Genomic DNA, 19323 nt, shown 5'->3' with positions numbered 1-19323 from the left:
ACCTTCATACTCATCACCCACCCTTCCACATGAGTCCCTCCCCTTATGCCCTCCTGAAAGCCCCCCTTAAGCGAGCGAGGTGTGTGTGTGTGTGTGTGTGTGTGGGGTGCAGGGCAGACTGTGTAGGGCTCCCTGGACGACCCCCTTAACGCCTGACTCTGTTTAGGTCGGAGGCGGCCGGAACGAGGCACTTCAGGTGAGCGCTTTAAATCAACTTCATCTTTCTCCTTTTTCTTCTTCTTCTTCCAGTTGAGTCTGTCCGTCCGTCTGTCTGTCTGTCTGTCTGTTAGTCTGTTTGTTTGTCCCTCCCTCTCTCCCCCTCTCTCTCTCTCTCTTGGTTCATTTTAAGAGCTTTCACAAAATCTCTCTCTCTCTCTCCCTCTCTCTCTCATTCTTGTTCTCTCTCTCCCTCTGTGGTGTTTGTGTGTGTCTCTCTCTTTCTCTCTTTCTCTGTCTGTCATATTAGAATCCTTTGTGTTATCCTCCTCCTCCTCCTCCTCCTCCTCCTCCTCCTCTTCCTCATTCTGTATACATGTTTTCTCTTCTTTTCCTTTCTTTTTTTTTGTATTTGTATCATGGTTTATAGTTTGCTTATTCCTCCTCCTCGTCCTCGTCCTCCTCCTCCTCCTCCTCCTCCTCCTCCTCCTCCTCCTGTTCCTCTTCCTCCTGCAGACTAAGAAACTGCGAATCATGTATTATCATTTCCCTTCCTCAGTCCTCCTCCTCCTCCTCCTCCTCCTCCTCCTCCTGCGGGCCTAGTAACCTGCAGGTGTGTGTGTGTTTACCTGTCGCCTAGTGTTGTGTGGGTACCTGTGTGTCTTAGAGGGGGGGGCGGGGGGGGGGGGAGGGGGGCTAGATTCACGTAGCCACCAATACCTAGTCATTAGTTTAGGTTGTCTTAGTGGAGGTGTTTGCCCCGCTGCGCCTTGCTCCTGTGTTGGCCTCCGGGTGGTGGTGGTGGTGGTGGTGGTGGTGTTTGACTATTTCTTTCTTTCTGTAATTTTTTCGTTATATAATTTGCATTTTATCTTTTCTTCATTATTTTTCTTCCTTTGTTTTGTATCATTTTTCTCTTTCCTATTTTTTCTTTTCTTTCTTTTTCTTTTTTCTTGTTTTTTTTTCTAATTTATTTTCTTATCTTTCTCATTTGTCTTATTTTCGATTCGTTTCTTCCGTCTTTTATTTATTTTTTTCTATCATTCCTACGCTTATTTTTTTTCCTGTTTTCTTCCTCTGTTTTTCATTTTCCAATTTCTCTTCTATTTTCTTTTTTTTTCATATTATCTCTTTCTTTCTTGTCTTTATTTTGTCTTCCCTTTTTTCGCTTCTTTTCTCTCATTTTTTTCTTTTATTCAACTTTTTCTTTTCTTTCTTTTTCATCTCTATTTTCCTTTCCTTCTCTCTATTTCACCCATTCTCTTTTTTTATCTCCATTTTCTTTCCTTTTTCATTTATTTTCCTTAATCTTCCCTCCTTTACTCTTTTTCCTTTCTGTTATTATATGATTTCTCTCTCTCTCTCTCTCTCTCTCTCTCTCTCTCTCTCTCTCTCTCTCTCTCTCTCTCTCTCTCTCTCTCTCTCTCTCTCTCTCTCTCTCTCTCTCTCTCTCTCTCTCTCTCTCTCTCTCTCTCTCTCTCTCTCTCTCTCTCTCTCTCTCTCTCTCTCTCTCTCTCTCTTCTCCCATCCTTCTTAACTTCCCACTTCACACACGCCTTCCACCAACACCGCGCACTTTACCCTCATTAAAACACTAACCAATAAACATTCTTACCTGTGTGTCTATGGTTGCCAGGTGAGAGAGAGAGAGAGAGAGAGATTGGTTTACTAGGCCTATAGTTTGTAGATTTATCTCTTAGTCTGTCTGTCTGTGTGTTATTTAGAGTGTAGATGTGTAGCCCCTAGCCGTAGACACACACACACACACACACACACACCTGGCCGGGCTAACACAGGTGTGGGCAGGGGCAAGGTATAGTTAATTAATTGATTGCATGAGATACACCTGAAAAATGAGTCACCTGGAATATGATAGATAATAATAATAATAATAATAATAATAATAATAATAATAATAATAATAATAATAATGATAATAGTAATAAGGGAGTTTTTTTCGTGCGGTTGGTGTGACTTATTTTCCAGCGTGGCGAGGGAGACGAGAATTGATATATAAGATTCATCAATTTTTCATTATCGTGTTTTTCAGTTGTTGTTTTGTGTCTAAAGTGTTATACTAAAGATTGGTGGATTGTTGTACTTACCAATGTATGTATTCCTTATGCCTGCCTTTCATCGTCAGGACATTCTAATCAAGGTATTATCAACATTTATTATTATTATCATTATCGCTATGAGCTGTATCGCTAAACATTCCATCGCCCAAGTTCACATATTTAACAAGGCTTTCGTAGGAGTTTTAGGCATTTCCAGGAGTAGTTTTATGGCCCTGGTGGTAGTGTGACCCTTCTTATGTACCGTGAACCTAAAGAAACATATTTGACAAGGCTTTCGTAGGAGTTTAAGGCATTTCCAGGAGTAGTTTTATGGCCCTGGTGGTAGTGTGACCCTTCTTGTGTACCGTGAGCCTTAAGAAACATATTTGACAAGGCTTTCGTAGGAGTTTAAGGCATTTCCAGGAGTAGTTTTATGGCCCTGGTGGTAGTGTGACCCTTCTTATGTACCGTGAACCCAAAGAACCATATTTGACAAGACTTTCGTAGGAGTTTTAGGCATTTCCAGGAGTAGTTTTATGGCCCTGGTGGTAGTGTGACCCTTCTTGTGTACCGTGAGCCTTAAGAAACATATTTAACAAGGCTTTCGTCGGAGTTTTAGGCATTTCCAGGAGTAGTTTTATGGCCCTGGTGGTAGTTTGATCCTTCATCTGTACCGTGAACCTAAAGAAACATATTTGACAAGGCTTTCGTAGGAGTTTTAGGCATTTCCAGGGGTAGTTTTATGGCCCTGGTGGTAGTGTGACCCTTCTTATGTACCGTGAACCTAAAGAAACATATTTGACAAGGCTTTCGTAGGAGTTTTAAGCATTTCCAGGGGTAGTTTTATGGCCCTGGTGGTAGTGTGACCCTTCTTATGTACCGTGAACCTAAAGAAACATATTTGACAAGGCTTTCGTAGGAGTTTTAGGCATTTCCAGAAGTATGTTTATGGCCCGGTGGGTAGGTGGAACCTTCTTCTGTACCGTGAACCTAAAGAAACATATTTGACAAGGCTTTCGTAGGAGTTTTAGGCATTTCCAGGAGTAGTTTTATGGCCCTGGTGGTAGTGTGACCCTTCTTATGTACCGTGAACCTAAAGAAACATATTTGACAAGGCTTTCGTAGGAGTTTTAGGCATTTCCAGGAGTAGTTTTATGGCCCTGGTGGTAGTGTGACCCTTCTTATGTACCGTGAACCTAAAGAAACATATTTGACAAGGCTTTCGTAGGAGTTTTAGGCATTTCCAGGAGTAGTTTTATGGCCCTGGTGGTAGTGTGACCCTTCTTATGTACCGTGAACCTAAAGAGACATATTTGACAAGGCTTTCGTAGGAGTTTTAGGCATTTCCAGGAGTAGTTTTATGGCCCTGGTGGTAGTTTGACCCTTCTTATGTACCGTGAACCTAAAGAGACGTATTTGACAAGGCTTTCGTTGTTTGGTATTAGTTTCCTCATGAAGTTATTCTGACACAGGTAAAAGAAGATCAGGAATATGCATTTAAATTTTCTTGTCTTTGGTTTCTCATTAAGACACACTAACCAAGGTGAAGGAAAATTATCAATACATGGTATATTTTTTTTTTCTGTCGTATTTAAACTTTTTGTCTGCTTGGTGTTAACATTAAAACTTTCCAACCCAAATATCAAAAAGGATTATCACCATATATATTTAACGTTCGCCTAACCAGACACCCAGAGAACCAGGTAGCAAGGTAGTCATTAGCGTAGACAGCCAGGTAACTCCCCTCGCCCAGGTATTCCCCCTCTCCCTCACCTGCCGATATTCAAGCCTCAGGTATCCAGGTTCTCGGTCAGGTAATCACTCAGGTATTCACTCACCTTCCAGTATTCAGACCATTAGGGAAGTATTCACAGAGATGTTTTTTTTTATTGTAAAGAGTTTGCAAAATATGAAAATAAGTAGAAATGAATGCATGAAACCGAATCAGTCATACCCCCCTATATCTTTTTTTTTTTTTTCTTGTTAATATCTCTCCTCCGCAACGAAGCCAAATCTCGAGGAACTTGACTGAATGAAGAAAAAAAAAAGTTGACGCTAAAGAAATGACGAGGATGCAAAAATAAATAAAAAAAAGTTTCGTCCAATCAGAAGCCGAGTTTTAGGCCTAATTTCATGACGTCATTCCAAAAGTTTTCTGGTTCATTTGCTTTTTTTTTTTATTTTTTTCGTCTGGTTTGTGATCTTTAGGGAAACTCGGTAAGGGTGAAATTTTTGCTTGGTAATAAGATGTGTGTGTGTGTGTGTGTGTGTGTGTGTGTGTCGTGGTATGCTGTTAGGTTGGATTAGAAATAGGGAAATGGGTAGAAATGGGCGTAGCAGTAGTAGTAGTAGTAGTAGTAGTAGTAGTAGTAGTAGTAGTAGTAGTGGTAGTAGTAGTAGCAGTCATAATATTAGCAGAAGTCTAGGTAGGAGGCACACCACTTTTAACATCCTTTCTTGCCTTGTTTTTCAATAATATATCATTTTCTTCATTAATATATCTTGTAAGGACTGGGTACTAGGCAGAGTTGTGGACCAGTCATTGTGGAGCATCCATTGGCAATACCAGGCTCATCGACCTTGTTTTTGACGATGACGCAGTAATCGTGGCGGAGTCGCTGGAGGTCTTGGTGATGGCTCTCGGGGCACTGCACGAGGAGGTGAAGCCCTAAGAGAAATAGGTAGTGTTAGGGAGGCTGAGGATGGGATAGAGGGATCAAAGGTATGAATGTGTTGTGTTGGGCTCATGCTGACTGACTGACTGACTGGCTGGATGACTGACTGGATGACTGGCTGACTGACTGACTAAATGAATGACTGGTTTACTGGATAACTGACTGACTGACTGACTGACTGACTGACTGACTGGATGACTGACTGACTGACTGACTGGCTAACTGACTGACTGACTGACTGGATGACTGACTGACTGATTGACTGACTAACAAACTTGCAAACGCCTTACTTCCGTGTGTGTGTGTGTGTGTGTGTGTGTGTGTGTGTGTGTGTGTGTGTGTGTGTGTGTGTGTGCTTTTGCGTACGCCTTGAGGCCATCATTGCAAACACACACACACACACACACACACGTTACTTTGATGTATTCAGTTCTTGTTTTAATTGGCAAACTTTTGTATATAGGCGCCGTTTGGTTCTCTCTCTCTCTCTCTCTCTCTCTCTCTCTCTCTCTCTCTCTCTCTCTCTCTCTCTCTCTCTCTCTCTCTCTCTCTCTCTCTCTCTCTCTCTCTCTCTCTCTCTCTCTCTCTCTCTCTCTCTCTCTCTCTCTCTCTCTCTCTCTCTCTCTCTCTCTCTCTCTCTCTCTCTCTCTCTCTCTCTCTCGCTCTCAGTTTTTTTCCCTCCTCATCTTTCCCTTCTCTCTCCCTCCTCCTCCTCCTCCTCCTCCTCCTCCTCCTCCTCTTCCTCCTCCTCCTCCTCCTCTTCCTCCTCCTCCTCCTCTTCCTCCATATACTGAATAGGTGGTTTCAAGTCTGGTCTCTATTCGATACCCGTTCTCTTTCAATCGTTCGCTCCCTTAATATATCGTTTTAGGTGATGTTAATTTGGGGGCTTAGGAGAAACAGGTTAAGGGTAATAAGGTTTAGAATAGTAAGGGTTTAGAATTATAAGGTTTAGGATCATAAGGTTTTAAGATCATAAGGTTTAGAATATTCCTTTAACTTCACTCCCTTATATGTCTCGTCTGTTAGTTCGTGCGTTGGTGAGCTGTTCCTTAATTCATCTTTTTCTTTCATTTATGCTTCGTTTGTTTCTTTTCCTTTAAGTTACGAAATTAAAAAGAAAATTAACGAAGCTTTCTTATATTCAAAGTTCCTCGTCTCATCCGATATTCTCTGGTTTCGTACATAAAGAAAATATGAAACTTGGAAAAAAATGTGTTTATTATTACAAAGAACAAGGAATATGTAATCTGTCAGTCAGTTAGTCAGTCAGTCAGTCAGTCAGTCAGTCAGTCACTCAGTCAAAAAATGAAAATGTGTTGATTATTATTACGAAGAACAAGGAGTGTGTAATCAGTCAGTCAGTTAGTCAGTCAATCCGTCAGTCAGGCAGTCAGTCAGTCAGTCAGTCAGTCAGTCACTCAGTCAATAAATAAAAAATGAATAAAAAACCTAAATAAAAGTGAATAATTAAATAAGTCAATCAACCAATTAATCAACCAAGCAATCAACCAAACCAACCAATATTCTACCAATCAATAATCAACCAATCAATCAGTCAACCAAAATAATCAACCAATACATCAGTCAGTCGACCAACCAACCAATAATCAACCAACCAAATCAATCAGTCAACCAAAATAATCAACCAATACATCAATCAGTCGACCAACCAATCAATAATCAACCAATCAACCAAATCAATCAGTCAACCAATCAATAATCAACCAATACATCAATCAGTCGACCAACCAACCAATAATCAACCAATACATCAGTCAGTCTACCAACCAATCAATAATCAACCAATACATCAATCAGTCTACCAACCAATCAATAATCAACCAATACATCAATCAGTCAACCAAAATAATCAACCAATACATCAATCAGTCGACCAACCAACCAATAATCAACCAAACCAACCAATCAATAATCAACCAATACATCAATCAGTCGACCAACCAATCAATAATCAACCAACCAAATCAATCAGTCAACCAAAATAATCAACCAATACATCAATCAGTCTACCAACCAATCAATAATCAACCAACAAATCAATCAGTCAACCAAAATAATCAACCAATACATCAATCAGTCGACCAACCAATCAATAATCAACCAATACATCAATCAGTCAACCAAAATAATCAACCAATACATCAATCAGTCGACCAACCAATCAATAATCAACCAATACATCAATCAGTCAACCAAAATAATCAACCAATACATCAATCAGTCTACCAACCAACCAATAATCAACCAATACATCAACCAATCATTTAAACAACCAATCAACCGGTCCACTTCCCCTCCCCCTCTCGTCTCCCTCCCCCCTTAGCCTCAGTAGCCAGGCAGTGTTGCCAGTAGGGGTGTAGAGCCCAGCCTTACCTGAGCTTACCTTTAACCCCCTTTGTCCCGCCTCCAAACAGGTGACCCCCTTACTAATTGTCGCCCCTACCACCACCACCACCACCACCTGACACTCCTATACACTTCCCTCCCACTACACTTACATCACCATTCCACAACCACCACGGATACCAATACACACATACATACAAACACACACACACACACACACACACACACACACACACATGCACATACATACACATACACTCCAACTCTCCCCTGCTCCCCTTCCCGTATCCCCCCTCCCCCCCCCCCCCACACACACACACACGAATCCCCCCCTTCACTACTCCCCCCCACTCTCCCCCACACATACATAACCAAACTGCACCTTCCGAAAACACACACACAACCAAACACAAACAAACGACACCTCAAACACACACACACACACACACACACACACACACACACACACACACCCTCCCTCCCCCCTCTCCCCTTCTCCCCCCACGCATCCAGGTCGGGTGGGTGAAAGCGGATACCAAGGCCATCCAAGCTATCCACAAGCACGTCATCACCCACAACTCCCGCGTCTCCGTCAGCCACTCCGACCACAACACCTGGATGCTACATATTCGGGGGGTGCAGGAGGAAGACAGAGGACCTTACATGTGCCAGATAAACACAGACCCCATGCGATCTCAGGTAAGGGGGGGAGGGGGAGGAAGGGGGAATGGGTGTAGGGAGGAATGGGAGGGGGAAGGTGGGGTGGAGGAATGTGTGTGGGAAGGGGGGGGTGAAATGGATGTGGGGAGGAATGGGAGGGGGAATGGGTGTGGGGAGGAATGGGAGAGATTTGTGTGAGTGGGGTGGAAAGGGGAAATTGGGTCGTGTGTGTGTGTGTGTGTGTGTGTGTGTGTGTGTGTGTGTGTGTGTGTGTGTGTGTGTGTGTTATTGTCTATCTTTATTTTCTATCTTTATCTTTCCTTCTTTTTCCCTCCTTGTTCCTCTTTTCTTATCTTTTTTTTTCCTCTTTTCTTCCTTCGCCTCCCCTCCTTCCCTCTCTTCTTTTCCCCTCCATTCTGTTTTTCCTCTTTTTCCATCTCTCTTTTTTTTCTCTTTTCTTTCCTTCTTCCTCTTTCCCTCCTCCTTCCCCTTTTCCCTTTCTTTCGTCCTCTTTCCCTTCTCTTCCTCCTCTTCTCTTCTCTTTCTGTTTCTTCTCTTTCCTCTTCTTTCCCTCCTCCTCCTTCTCTCTTCTCTTTCTCCTTCTTCTCTTTCCTATTCTTTCCTTCCTCCTCCTCCTCATTCTTACTTTCCTCCTCTTTCCTCCACCCTCCATACTCACCCTCTCCTCTCCTCCCTCATTTTCTCTCTCCCTCTTTATCACATATTTCACTTCCTCTTCCCCTCTCTTCCTCCCCTTCCTTTCATCTTTCCCTCTCTATCAATCTCACTTCTCTCTCTCTCTCTCTCTCTCTCTCTCTCTCTCTCTCTCTCTCTCTCTCTCTCTCTCTCTCTCTCTCTCTCTCTCTCTCTCTCTCTCGTCACACACACAGAAGAAGAAGAAGAAGAAGAAGAAACAAAATGTCCTTTAAAATTAGATCGACCTTTTAACAAGAACAACAACAACAACAACAATAGCAAGAATAGCAACATCAAGAATAACAACAACAAGAAGAGCAAAAAAACAACAGCAATAACAACAACAACAACAACAACAACAAACAACACACTGGTGACAGCGGTGGGATCAGGTACCAGCATAGCATCATTAAGGTCACACGCCCTCAACAACCCACCTTGAAATGACCCGCGGCGACCTTGAACGACCTGGAAAAGGGCTGAAAAAGGTGCGGGAATCTGATTGGTCGGGAGTTTGCGCCGCGACCAATCACAACGCCGCTAGCCCGTGACGTCATCAGCGGCCCATAAATTAGCCAGAGACACATGGGCCGGCCTCTCAGTGCTAACAAGGCAGCGATGGGGGGAGGTACTGCCTCCTCCCCCCCACCCTCCCCCCCCCCTCCCCTCCCCAGCACATACAGCCCAAAATCAGACCAGCGGGGCTCCCAGGCTGACAGACCAGGGACTTATGGGCTTGTTTGGGGGTCGTTGTGAGAGAGATGGGCGGACTGGCACGCTGGTTCTTTCTGGTTTGGCTGTTGCTGTCTTCTTTTTCTTCTTTTTCTTCTTCTTCTTGTTTCTCTTCTTCTTCCTGTTTGTCTTTGGGTTTTTTTTGTTTTTGTTTTCCTCTTTTTCCTCTTTTTTTATTGTTTTTTTTCTGTTTTTTTCTTCCTTTTTTATATATCACGTTTTTTTGTTATTTCTTCTTTTTCTTCTTCTTTTTCTTTCTCTGTGTGTGTGTGTGTGTGTGTGTGTGTGTGTGTGTGTGTGTGTGTGTGTGTGTGTGTGTGTGTGTGTGTGTGTGTGTGTGTGTCTCTCTCTCTCTCTCTCTCTCTCTCTCTCTCTCTCTCTCTCTCTCTCTCTCTCTCTCTCTCTCTCTCTCTCTCTCTCTCTCTCTCTCTCTCTCTCTCTCTCTCTCTCTCTCTCTCTCTCTCTCTCTCTCTCTCTCTCTCTCTCTCTCTCTCTCTCTCTCTCTCTCTCTCATTTTCATATTACCTCGCTGTACACCCTCCTCCTCCCTCCTCCTCCTCCTCCTCCTCCTCCTCCTCCTCCTCCCCCTACCCCCCCCCCCTCCCTCCCCGTCACATCTGGCCCTTCCTTGACCCTCAATGTTCATGACAGATTCAAAAACGAGAGGCGACGGAGGGAAGATTGGATGAGGGAGGGAGGGAGGGAGGGAAGGGAGAGGAGGAAGGGAGGGTAGATAGGGAGGGAGGGAAGGAAGAAGTACTGCCTCCCTTCCTCCCTTCCCTACCTTCTTCTAGTCTCCTTCTCTCCCTTTCTTTTTCCCTTCCTTTTTCTTCCATTCTTTTCCTTCTTCTTCCTTCCCTCTCTCTCCCTACCTTCCTTCCCTCTCTCTCTCCTTCCCTTCTTTCCCTCCTGAATTTCCTCTCTCCCTCTCCTTTTTTCTCTCCCTCTTTCCTCCCTTCTTTCTTCCATCCTTCTCTCTCCTTTCTTTCTTTCCTTCTCAGTATATATTTTGAATTTCCTACTTTTTTCCTCTCCTTCTTCTTCCCTTCCTCCCTTCTTCCTTCCTTCCTTCTTTGCCTCCCTTCCTTCCTTCCGTACTTTCCCTCCCTCCCTTCTTCCTTCCTTCCTTCTTTCTCTTTCTTCCTTCCTCCTCCTTCCTTCTCTCCTCTCCCCTCTTCCTTCCCTCCTTTCCCTCCCTCCCTTTCTCTCCCTTCTTTCCTTCCCTCCTCTCCCCTCTTCCTTCCCTCCCTTTCTCTCCCTTCTTTCCTCTCTCAGTGTGTCTTCCGCTCTCCCTCCTTCCTCCCTTCCCTCCCTTCCTCCCTCCCTCTCTCCCTTCTTTCCTCAATCTGTATTTGTCTTGGTTTTCCTCCTCCCTCCCTCCCTCCCTCCCTCCCTTCTCTCCCTCCCTCCTTTCCTCCCTTTTTTTCTTCCACCGTCTCATTTCTGTTTATCTTTGACTCCCTTTCTTTTTTTCCTCCCCTCTTCATCTCCCTTCTTTCTTTTCTCTCTCCCTTTCTCTCTTTCCCTCTTACCCTCCCTTTCTTTCCTCTTTCTCCCTCCTAATCACCCTTCCTCCTTTCTCTCCCTCTTTATCTCCCTTTCTCTCATTCGCTTTGTTTTGTTCCTCTCTCTTCCTCTCTTTATCCTCCTCTTCCTCCTCCCTTTCACCACCATCCACCCCTCACCATCACCCCCTTCACCTCCTCCGTCAGATCGGGCACTTGGAGGTCACTGTGCCGCCCGAGATCCTTGACGCCACCTCCTCCTCCGACGTGATGGTGCCGGAGGGGTCGAACGCGGCTCTGTCCTGCACGGCGCGCGGTTACCCACGGCCCAGCATCACGTGGATCAGGGAAGACAAGAAGCCGCTCTCTCTCAGGACCAACGACGTAGCCAAGCCCAAGGAGAAGCGTGAGTCAGGGGGAGGGAGGGAAGGGGAGAGGAGAAGCGTGAGAGAGGGAAGGAGGGAGGAGAGAAGAAGCATGAGTGAGGGGGAGGGAGAGAGGGAGGAAAGACTTATGAACCGAAGAAGCGTGTCTGAGAGAGAGGAGAAGCGTGAGAGAGAGAGAGAGAGAGAGAGAGAGAGAGAGAGAGAGAGAGAGATATAGCGTGAGTGAAAAGAAGAGACAGAGAGAGAGAGAGAGAGAGAGAGAGAGAGAGAGAGAGAGAGAGAGAGAGAGAGAGAGAGAGAGTGAGAGAGAGATGGATGGTGCGAGAAATGAAAGAAGATGCCTCGGAAATAAGATAGGAAAGAAGGCAGATAGATAAAGATAGATAGATGAAGATGCGCGGCATTCCCAGGGAGATAGATAATGATAGGTAGATAGATAGATAGATAGATAGCTACTGCATAAATCTCTCTCTCTCTCTCTCTCTCTCTCTCTCTCTCTCTCTCTCTCTCTCTCTCTCTCTCTCTCTCTCTCTCTCTCTCTCTCTCTCTCTCTCTCTCTCTAATTTAATATTCAGCCCTTCGCCCTTTTTCCTCCTCCCCCCTCCCCCCCCCCCTTCTCTCTCTCTCTCGCGCTCTCTATCTCTCTCTATCTCTCTCTCTCTCTCTCTCTCTCTCTCTCTCTCTCTCTCTCTCTCTCTCTCTCTCTCTCTCTCTCTCTCTCTCTCTCTCTCTCTCTCTCTCTCTCTCTCTCTCTCTCTCTCTCTCTCTCTCTCTCTCTCTCTCTCTCTCTCTCTCTCTCTCATGTTTTCTTTACTTGTTTTTCTTATTCCGTCCTCCTCCTCCTCCTCCTCCTCCAACACCACCTCCTCTTCCTCCTCCTCCGCCGCCTCCTCCTCCTACTCCGCCTCTTCACTCACTCCTGATTTCTTTCCTCTCCTCTTCTTTTCTCTCCCTTTTTTCTCTCACTTCTGTTAACTCTTCCTTTTTTTCTCTCTCCCCTTTCCTCCCTTTTCTCTCCTTACCACTTCACTCTTTCCTTCTCCCTTTTCTCTCCCCTTCTTCTCTCCCTCCCTTCTTCTTGTCCTTCTTTCCTTCCCCCTCCCTCTTAACTCTTCTCTCTTCCTTCCCCTCTCTCTCTTCCCCTTTCCTCCCCTCCCCTGTCTTCCCCTTTCCTCCCCTCCCCTGTTCTCCCCTTTCCTCCCCTCCCCTGTCGTCCCCCTTCCTCCCCTCCCCTCTCTTCCTTCCCCTCTCTCTCTCTCTCTCTTCCCCTTTCCTCCCCTTCCCTGTCTTCCCTTTTCCTCCCCTCCCCTGTTCTCCCCTTTCCTCCCCTCCCCTGTCTTCCCCTTTCCTCCCCTTCCTGTTCCCTTTCCTCCCCTCCCTGTATTCCCCATTCCTCCCTCCCCTGTCTTCCCTTTCCTCCCTCCCTGTATTCCCCATTCCCCCCCTCCCCTGTCTTCCCTTTCTCCCCTCCCCTGTATTCCCCTTCCTCCCCTCCCTCTTTCCCCTTTCCTCCCTTCCCTCTCTTCCCCTTTCCTCCCCTCCTCTCTGCCCCTGTGCTCCCCTCCCTTGTCTTCCCCATCCTCCCCTCCCCTGTCTTCCCCTTTCCTCCCCTCCCCTCTCTTCCCCTCTCCTCCTCCCTTTCTCTTCCTTTTAACCATTCAAGTATCTCCCTCCTCTTCACCCTTTCCTCCCACTCATCACCCCTTTCTTATTCCCCTCTTTCCTCACCCCCCCCATCACCCCCTCCCTACGCCCTTCACCCCTTCCTTACTCACACGCTCCTCGATGCAGTGGTTAGCGTGCCTACTTATGAATCCGCGGGTCTGGGTTCAAATCTCCCACCACAAGGTCAAGGGACAATGCGACGGAGATAAGCACTGAGGCCACGCGCTTCTGTTGTGTATACCCCCAACTTTACCTTACCTTTTCCTCTGACCCCTTTCCCTAATTAACACGGTTATCTCAGTCCCTCACACCTGTATACATTAATTAACCTGCCGGAACCCTCCTTGCAGACACGAGTTTCAACCAATACACACTAATTAAGCTTCCTACCTGCCTAACACCTGATTAACACCTGTACCTGCCTCTTTCACACCTGTACGCGCAAATTAACTTTCACATCTGGCCCACGCACCTGCAGACTCCTAATCAACACCTTAACGTAATTCTCACACACCTGTACACACCATTAATGTTACACCTGTACCCACTAATTAACTTATCTACCTGTCTGACACATCTGCCTGTATCACACCTGTTCTTACTAATCAATCTCCTTACCTGTCCAAAACACACCTAATTAACACCCATACCTGCCTTCCACACACCTGTTCTTACTAATCAATCTCCTTACCTGTCCAATACACACCTAATTAACACCTTTACCTTCCTTTGCCACACCTGTTCTTACTAATCAATCTCCTTACCTGTCCAAAACACACCTAATTAACACCTTTCCCTGCCTCCATCACACCTGTTCTTACTAATCAATCTCCTTACCTGTCCAAAACACACCTAATTAACACCTTTACCTGCCTCTATCACACCTGTTCTTACTAATCAATCTCCTTACCTGTCCAAAACACACCTAAGTAACACCCATACCTGCCTTTATCACACCTATTATTATTAACCAATCTCCTTACCTGTCCAAAACACACCTAATTAACACCTTTACCTGCCTTCCACACACCTGTAGACACTGATTTACCTGCAGACATGAGCTTCGAGGGCGCGGTGCTGAACCTGACGCAGATCACGCGCTCGGACATGGGGCCCTACCTGTGCATCGCCAACAACCAGGTGCCCCCGCCCGTCAGTAAGCGGATCATCGTGCAAGTCACCTGTGAGTCTTTGGGGACAGGTGTGAAGGGAAAGGGAGGGAAGGGAGGGGGTTGTAGGTGTGTGGGGAGGGAAGGAGTGGAGGGGTGGGGGAAGGAGGGGTAGAAGGGGTGGTTGGGGGTTCGTGCAAGTTAACTGTGAGTACGAGGGGGGGAAGGGGGGAGGGAGAGGTGTGTTGGGGACGGGAAGGTGTGGGAACTGGCGGGGGGAGGAGGTGGAAGGGGATAGGTGGGTAGTAGAGAGAAAGGAGGGGGGGGAGAGGTAGGTAGAAGGGGAAGGAGGGGGAGAGGGTGATTGGGGGGTTCTGTGTGTGTGTGTGTGTGTGTGTGTGTGTGTGTGTGTCAATATTAACTGATTGGCTGACTAATGAGATGATTATAACTTTTTTTTTTTCCTTCCCCTTCTTTCCTCCCTCCTCCTTCCACCCCTCCACCCTCCCTCCCCTTCCTCTCCCACCCACTCCACCCTTCCTTTCCCTCCACCCCCCCCCCCTCTCCCCTCTCCCCTCCCTTCACCAACCCCACCCACCCACCCTCTCCTCTTCTTCCCTCACCCCCCTTCCCTCCACCCACCCCCTTCTCTCCACCTACCCTTCCCTTCTCTTCCACCCTGCCCCTCCCCCCTTCCCCCCTTCCCTCCTTTCAACCCTTGCCCATCCACCCCCATCTTCCACCCTCCACTCAACCCCTCCACCTGCTTTTTCCCTTCCCTCCTCCACCTCACCCTCTTCCACTCTCCACTTAACCCCTCCACCTACTCCCCCCTTCCCTCCCCTACTTCCTTCCCATCCACCCCTCCACGTAACCCCTCCTCCGACTTCCCCCTTCCCTTCCCCCTACTTCCCTTCCCATCCACCCCCTCCACCTAACCCCTCCACCTACTCCCTCCTTCCCTATGCCATTCCCTGCCTTCCACCCTCCACCCAACCCCTTCATCTTCTCCCCTCCCTCTCCTCTCCCCCCCCGCCCCACCAGTCCGCCCGGTGATCCACGTACCCAACCAGCTGATCGGCGTCCCCCTGGGCAGCACGGCGACCCTCGTGTGCAACCTGGAGGCCTCCCCCAAGTCCATACAGTACTGGACCAGGGACTCAGGTAAGCCCCGCCCATTAGTCCACCCACTGACCCATTAGTTGTGCCTATTAGCCCATTATCTGCACCCTTAGCTCTTTACATGCATACCCTTGACCCCCTGTATCCGTATCTTCCCGCCTGTATCCTACCTTTAATTAACTGCTTATACCCTTGGCACCTCGTTTGAACCCTTAACTATTAACCCATTATGTACCCCCGAAATTGACCTCTCTTTCGGTGATGATGATGATAACGAGGGGAAGGAAGGAGGTGATGATGATGATGATGATGATGATAAAGAGAAGAAGATTAGTGATGATGATGATGATGATGATGATGATGATAAAGAGAAGAAGATTAGTGATGATGATTATGATAAAGAGGGGAAGAGGAATAGTGATGATGATGATGATGATGATGATAAGGAGGGGAAGAAGATAGTGATGATGATAATGATAAGGAGGAAGAAGATTAATGACGATGATGATAACGAGGGGAAGAAGAAGATAGTGATGATGATGACGATGATAAGGATAAAAATGATGAATATAATAATGATGATAGTGATGATGATGATGATAAGGAAGAAGATTAGTGATGATGATAAGAAGATAGTGATGATGATGATGACGATGATAAGGATAAAAATAATGAATACAATAATAATACTGATACCCCCCTCCCCCCCTCCCCCCCCTCCCCTCTGCCCCCCTCCCCCTCCCTCCCCCCCCAGGCGAGATGATCATCACCAACAACGATTACCAGGTCTCCGAGAAGCTCACCAACTACTACATGACCACCATGACGCTCAACATCACCGCCTTCCAGCGCCAGCACGCCGGCGTCTACCTCTGCACCGCCAAGAACTCGCTAGGGGAGACGCAGGGGCGGATCGAGGTCTACGGTGAGTGCTGGGGGAGGCTGGGGGATGTAGTGGGGTGTAGGGATGTCCTGAGGTGTCTATGGAGTGTGTAGTGGGGTGTAGGGATGTCCTGAGGTGTGTAGTGGGGTGTAGGGGTGTCCTGAGGTGTGAATGGGGTGTGTAGGAGGGTGTAGCGAGAGGATAGCACAGTTTGTTTTGGAAATCTCATCAACGAACAACAGAAAGAGAGTGGGAGGTGGAACAGAGCCCGGCGGAACACCACTCTTGGTAGGTTGAGGGGAAGAACAGTGACCGTCTACCACAACAGAGACAGAACGGCCGGAAAGGAAACAAGCACCAAAAGTACAAAGAGAGGAAGGTAGGATAGAAAGCAAAGATTGGTGATTGATAGGTTTAAGGGAAGAACAGTGACCGTCTACCACAACAGAGACAGAACGGCCGGAAAGGAAACAAGCACCAAAAGTACAAAGAGAGGAAGGTAGGATAGAAAGCAAAGATTGGTGATTGATAGGTTTAAGGGAAGAACAGTGACCGTCTACCACAACAGAGACAGAACGGCCGGAAAGGAAACAAGCACCAAAAGTACAGAGAGAGGAGGGCAGTCTGTCTCTTCTGTTGTAAAAATAAAAATAAAATAAAAAAGTACAGAAAGCAAAGATGTATGACAGAAAAGATGTTAAGGATGCTGGGCTGTGTGGGAGGTGTGTTTTTGTTGTTGTTGTTGTTTTGGGGGGGTTTTTCACAACAACGGAGACAGCTCAAGGGCACAAAAAAAAGGAAACCATAATATAAAAAAAAGCCCGCTACTCGCTGCTCCTAAAAAAAAAAAAAGAATCAAAAGAGGTGGCCGGAAGAGAGGTCAATTTCGGGGGGAGAGGTGTCCCGAGGGAGGGGGGGGGGGGGGGGAAGGTGAGGCAATAAGGGAAAGACAAGGGGTTGGAGGTGTTAAGGGAAGGTGAAGGGGGGTGGAGGGGTGAGGAGGTGCGCCGGGGAGGGGGTGAGGAAAGGGTGACAAGAAGGAAATTTATGACCCAAGATTTTTTATTTTTTTTCATGACTTCGTTGGCTGATTATTTTCTCTCTCTCTCTCTCTCTCTCTCTCTCTCTCTCTCTCTCTCTCTCTCTCTCGCATTCGTTTTTTTGTTTTTTCTCTTCTTTTCTCTTTTTTTCTCTTCTTTTTTCTTTTATTTATTTATTTTCCTTCTTTCGTCTTTTCTCTCTCTCTCTCTCTCTCTCTCTCTCTCTCTCTCTCTCTCCCCACAGAGATCGACATCGCCACGCCGCCACCGGAGGAAGAAGAGGAAGAGAAGGAGGTGGAGGAGGAGGCGGAGGCGGAGGAGGACGGGGCGGATGGGGGGCGGGGCACTCACACCACGGGGCGGGGCCAGGAGATGAATAACGAGGTGGGGTACGGGGGGGAGGGGGGGCGGAACGGACACCTCCCCCGCCCCCATGACCCCCCGAACCGCTACCAGGAGGGGGGTCGGAGGGGTCACGGGGCCCCCAACACCAGGCCGAACCTCCGCGGGGGGAAAGCGAAGGACTCCAGCAGACGATTCCCCCATGGTGAGGACGCCGCGCCCCGCCCCACCAGGAACCCGTGGTGGGGAGAGGAGTCCAGCGCCCCCTCCCCCCGGTTCTCGCCCCCCGTGGCTCTCCTGGGGGTGGCTCTGTGCCTTGGCCTTGCCGCCCCCCCTGGAGTGGTGGGCTGAGGCCGTGAGTCTGGCAGCGTGGCGAAGCATATCACTGTTGTTGTTTTTCTTTGTTGTATATAGTGCGTGTGTGTGTGTATGTGTATGTGTGTGTGTGTGTGTGTGTTCGTGTGTGTGTGTGTGTGTGTGTGTGTGTTCGTGTGTGTGTGTGTGTGTGTTTATGTGTGTGTGTGTGTGTGTGTGTGTGTGTTCGTGTGTGTGTGTGTGTGTGTGTGTGTGTGTGTGTGTTTATCCGTGTTTGTATAATGGGCAAGAGAGAGAGAGAGAGAGAGAGAGAATGAATTATAGAAAAGAAACGGTGTGTGTGTGTGTGTGTGTGTGTGTGTGTGTGTGTGTGTGTGTGCTTGTATAATATATGTGTATGAAAGAGAAAATTAATACAATAGAAAAAAAATGTGTAGTGTATGTGTGTGTGTGTGTGTGTGTGAGTGTGAGTGTGAGTGTGTGTGTGTATGTGTCAATAGTGTTCTCATCACCCCAACATAGTCTAGAACACATATTTAACCCCCCACCCCCCACCATCACCCCCCCTCATCTCCCCCTCCCCCTCCCCCTCACACCAGTACTGGGGGGAGGGGGGAGAAGGGAGGATATAACATACCTCTTCCCGTTCCCCTCTTATCCCCCTCCTCCCACATCCCCCTTCTCCCCCTCCCCCTCCCATATAGAGCTCATTAATAGGGGTAGAAGGGGGGAGGGGGAGGGGGGCAGCATACCTACCCCCCCCCCTTCATATCAGGTTAATATACACCTCCTCCTCCTCCTCCTCCTCCTCTTCCTCCTCCTCCTCCTCCTCCTCCATCATACAGACAATTGGCTTAGTAAACACTGATTATACGTACATGTGTGTAAGTATATATACATACATACATACACACATACATACACAAACACACACGTATATTAGTACACACTGCATGCCTACACACACACACACACACACACACACACACACAGACACAGACACACACACAAACATAACCTACATATCGTTTTTGTAACAAGGTCGTCCCCGGGTCTTCTAGTTGTTATATAAATGAATGCTACACGTAACTATAAAGATAAATATACTAAATAACGGACTAAATACATACATGAACTAAACAGCTAAAATAAATAAATAAATATATATGGAGAGACACTTTCCACGGAGGTCCTGTGTTTTATTTCTCCCTCAGTGAAGAAAAAAGGAAGGGAAGAGGAAGAGGAGGAGGAGAAGGAAGAAAAGAAAGGATAGAAAAGAAATCAGAGAGGAAGAAAAAGAATAGGCATAGAGATAAGAGAAATTAGTAAAGAAGGAAGTTAGACAAATCGAATATATACAAAAAAGAAAAGAAAGTGAAAATGGGGAAGAAAAGGGAAGAGAAAGAAATGAAAAGAGAATAGAAAAGAAAGAACAGTGGGGAGAGAGAGAAAAGGAAAAGAAAAGAAAGAATGGGAAGTGGAAATGAGGAAGAAAAGGGAAGAGAAGAAAGAAGAGAAAGGAGGGAAAGAGGGAAGAAAATGACACAGAATGGAAGAGAAAGGAAGGAAAGAAATTAAAAGAGAAAAGAAGAGAAATAACAGTTGGGAGA

At 46.8% G+C, this 19323-nt stretch overlaps 1 protein-coding gene and 2 long non-coding RNA genes across 7 annotated transcripts in view; 1 reads left to right on the top strand and 2 right to left on the bottom strand.

Moving 5' to 3' along the window:
• Positions 1-151, bottom strand: part of LOC126986409 (uncharacterized) — a 1954-nt gene extending 1803 nt beyond the window's left edge. Inside the window, exon 1 of the long non-coding RNA XR_007739703.1 lies at positions 1-151. This exon is cut by the window's left edge and continues 1364 nt beyond it. This is a non-coding gene — a long non-coding RNA (uncharacterized LOC126986409).
• LOC126986405 (lachesin-like) overlaps positions 1-18902 on the top strand; it is an 88037-nt gene extending 69135 nt beyond the window's left edge. Inside the window, exons 5-11 of one of the 2 annotated variants that reach the window (XM_050842546.1) lie at positions 167-196; positions 7772-7957; positions 11059-11257; positions 13957-14085; positions 15056-15175; positions 15888-16058; positions 17301-18902. In XM_050842546.1, coding sequence (XP_050698503.1) covers positions 167-196; positions 7772-7957; positions 11059-11257; positions 13957-14085; positions 15056-15175; positions 15888-16058; positions 17301-17749 — 1284 coding nt within the window. In that variant the 3' untranslated portion in view covers positions 17750-18902. The remainder of the gene's footprint in view (positions 1-166; positions 197-7771; positions 7958-11058; positions 11258-13956; positions 14086-15055; positions 15176-15887; positions 16059-17300) is intronic. The other variant, XM_050842547.1, reaches the window with a different exon arrangement.
• Positions 1595-5351, bottom strand: LOC126986408 (uncharacterized). 4 transcript variants are annotated; one of them, XR_007739699.1, is made up of 3 exons: positions 3204-5351; positions 2895-3100; positions 1595-2585 (listed from the first exon to the last, which is right to left on the bottom strand). It is a non-coding gene; the product is annotated as an uncharacterized LOC126986408 (long non-coding RNA). The 4 variants fall into 4 exon arrangements; XR_007739700.1 differs by having other exon boundaries at positions 1597-2585; positions 2895-2978; positions 3185-5351; XR_007739701.1 differs by having other exon boundaries at positions 1597-2482; positions 2895-2997.
• Positions 18903-19323: the final 421 nt, after the last annotated feature.

Source organism: Eriocheir sinensis, chromosome 61, assembly GCF_024679095.1.
Source record: "Eriocheir sinensis breed Jianghai 21 chromosome 61, ASM2467909v1, whole genome shotgun sequence".
NCBI lineage: Eukaryota > Metazoa > Arthropoda > Malacostraca > Decapoda > Varunidae > Eriocheir > Eriocheir sinensis.
Note: the sequence above shows the minus strand (reverse complement) of the source record. Positions and strands in the feature narration are given on the sequence as shown.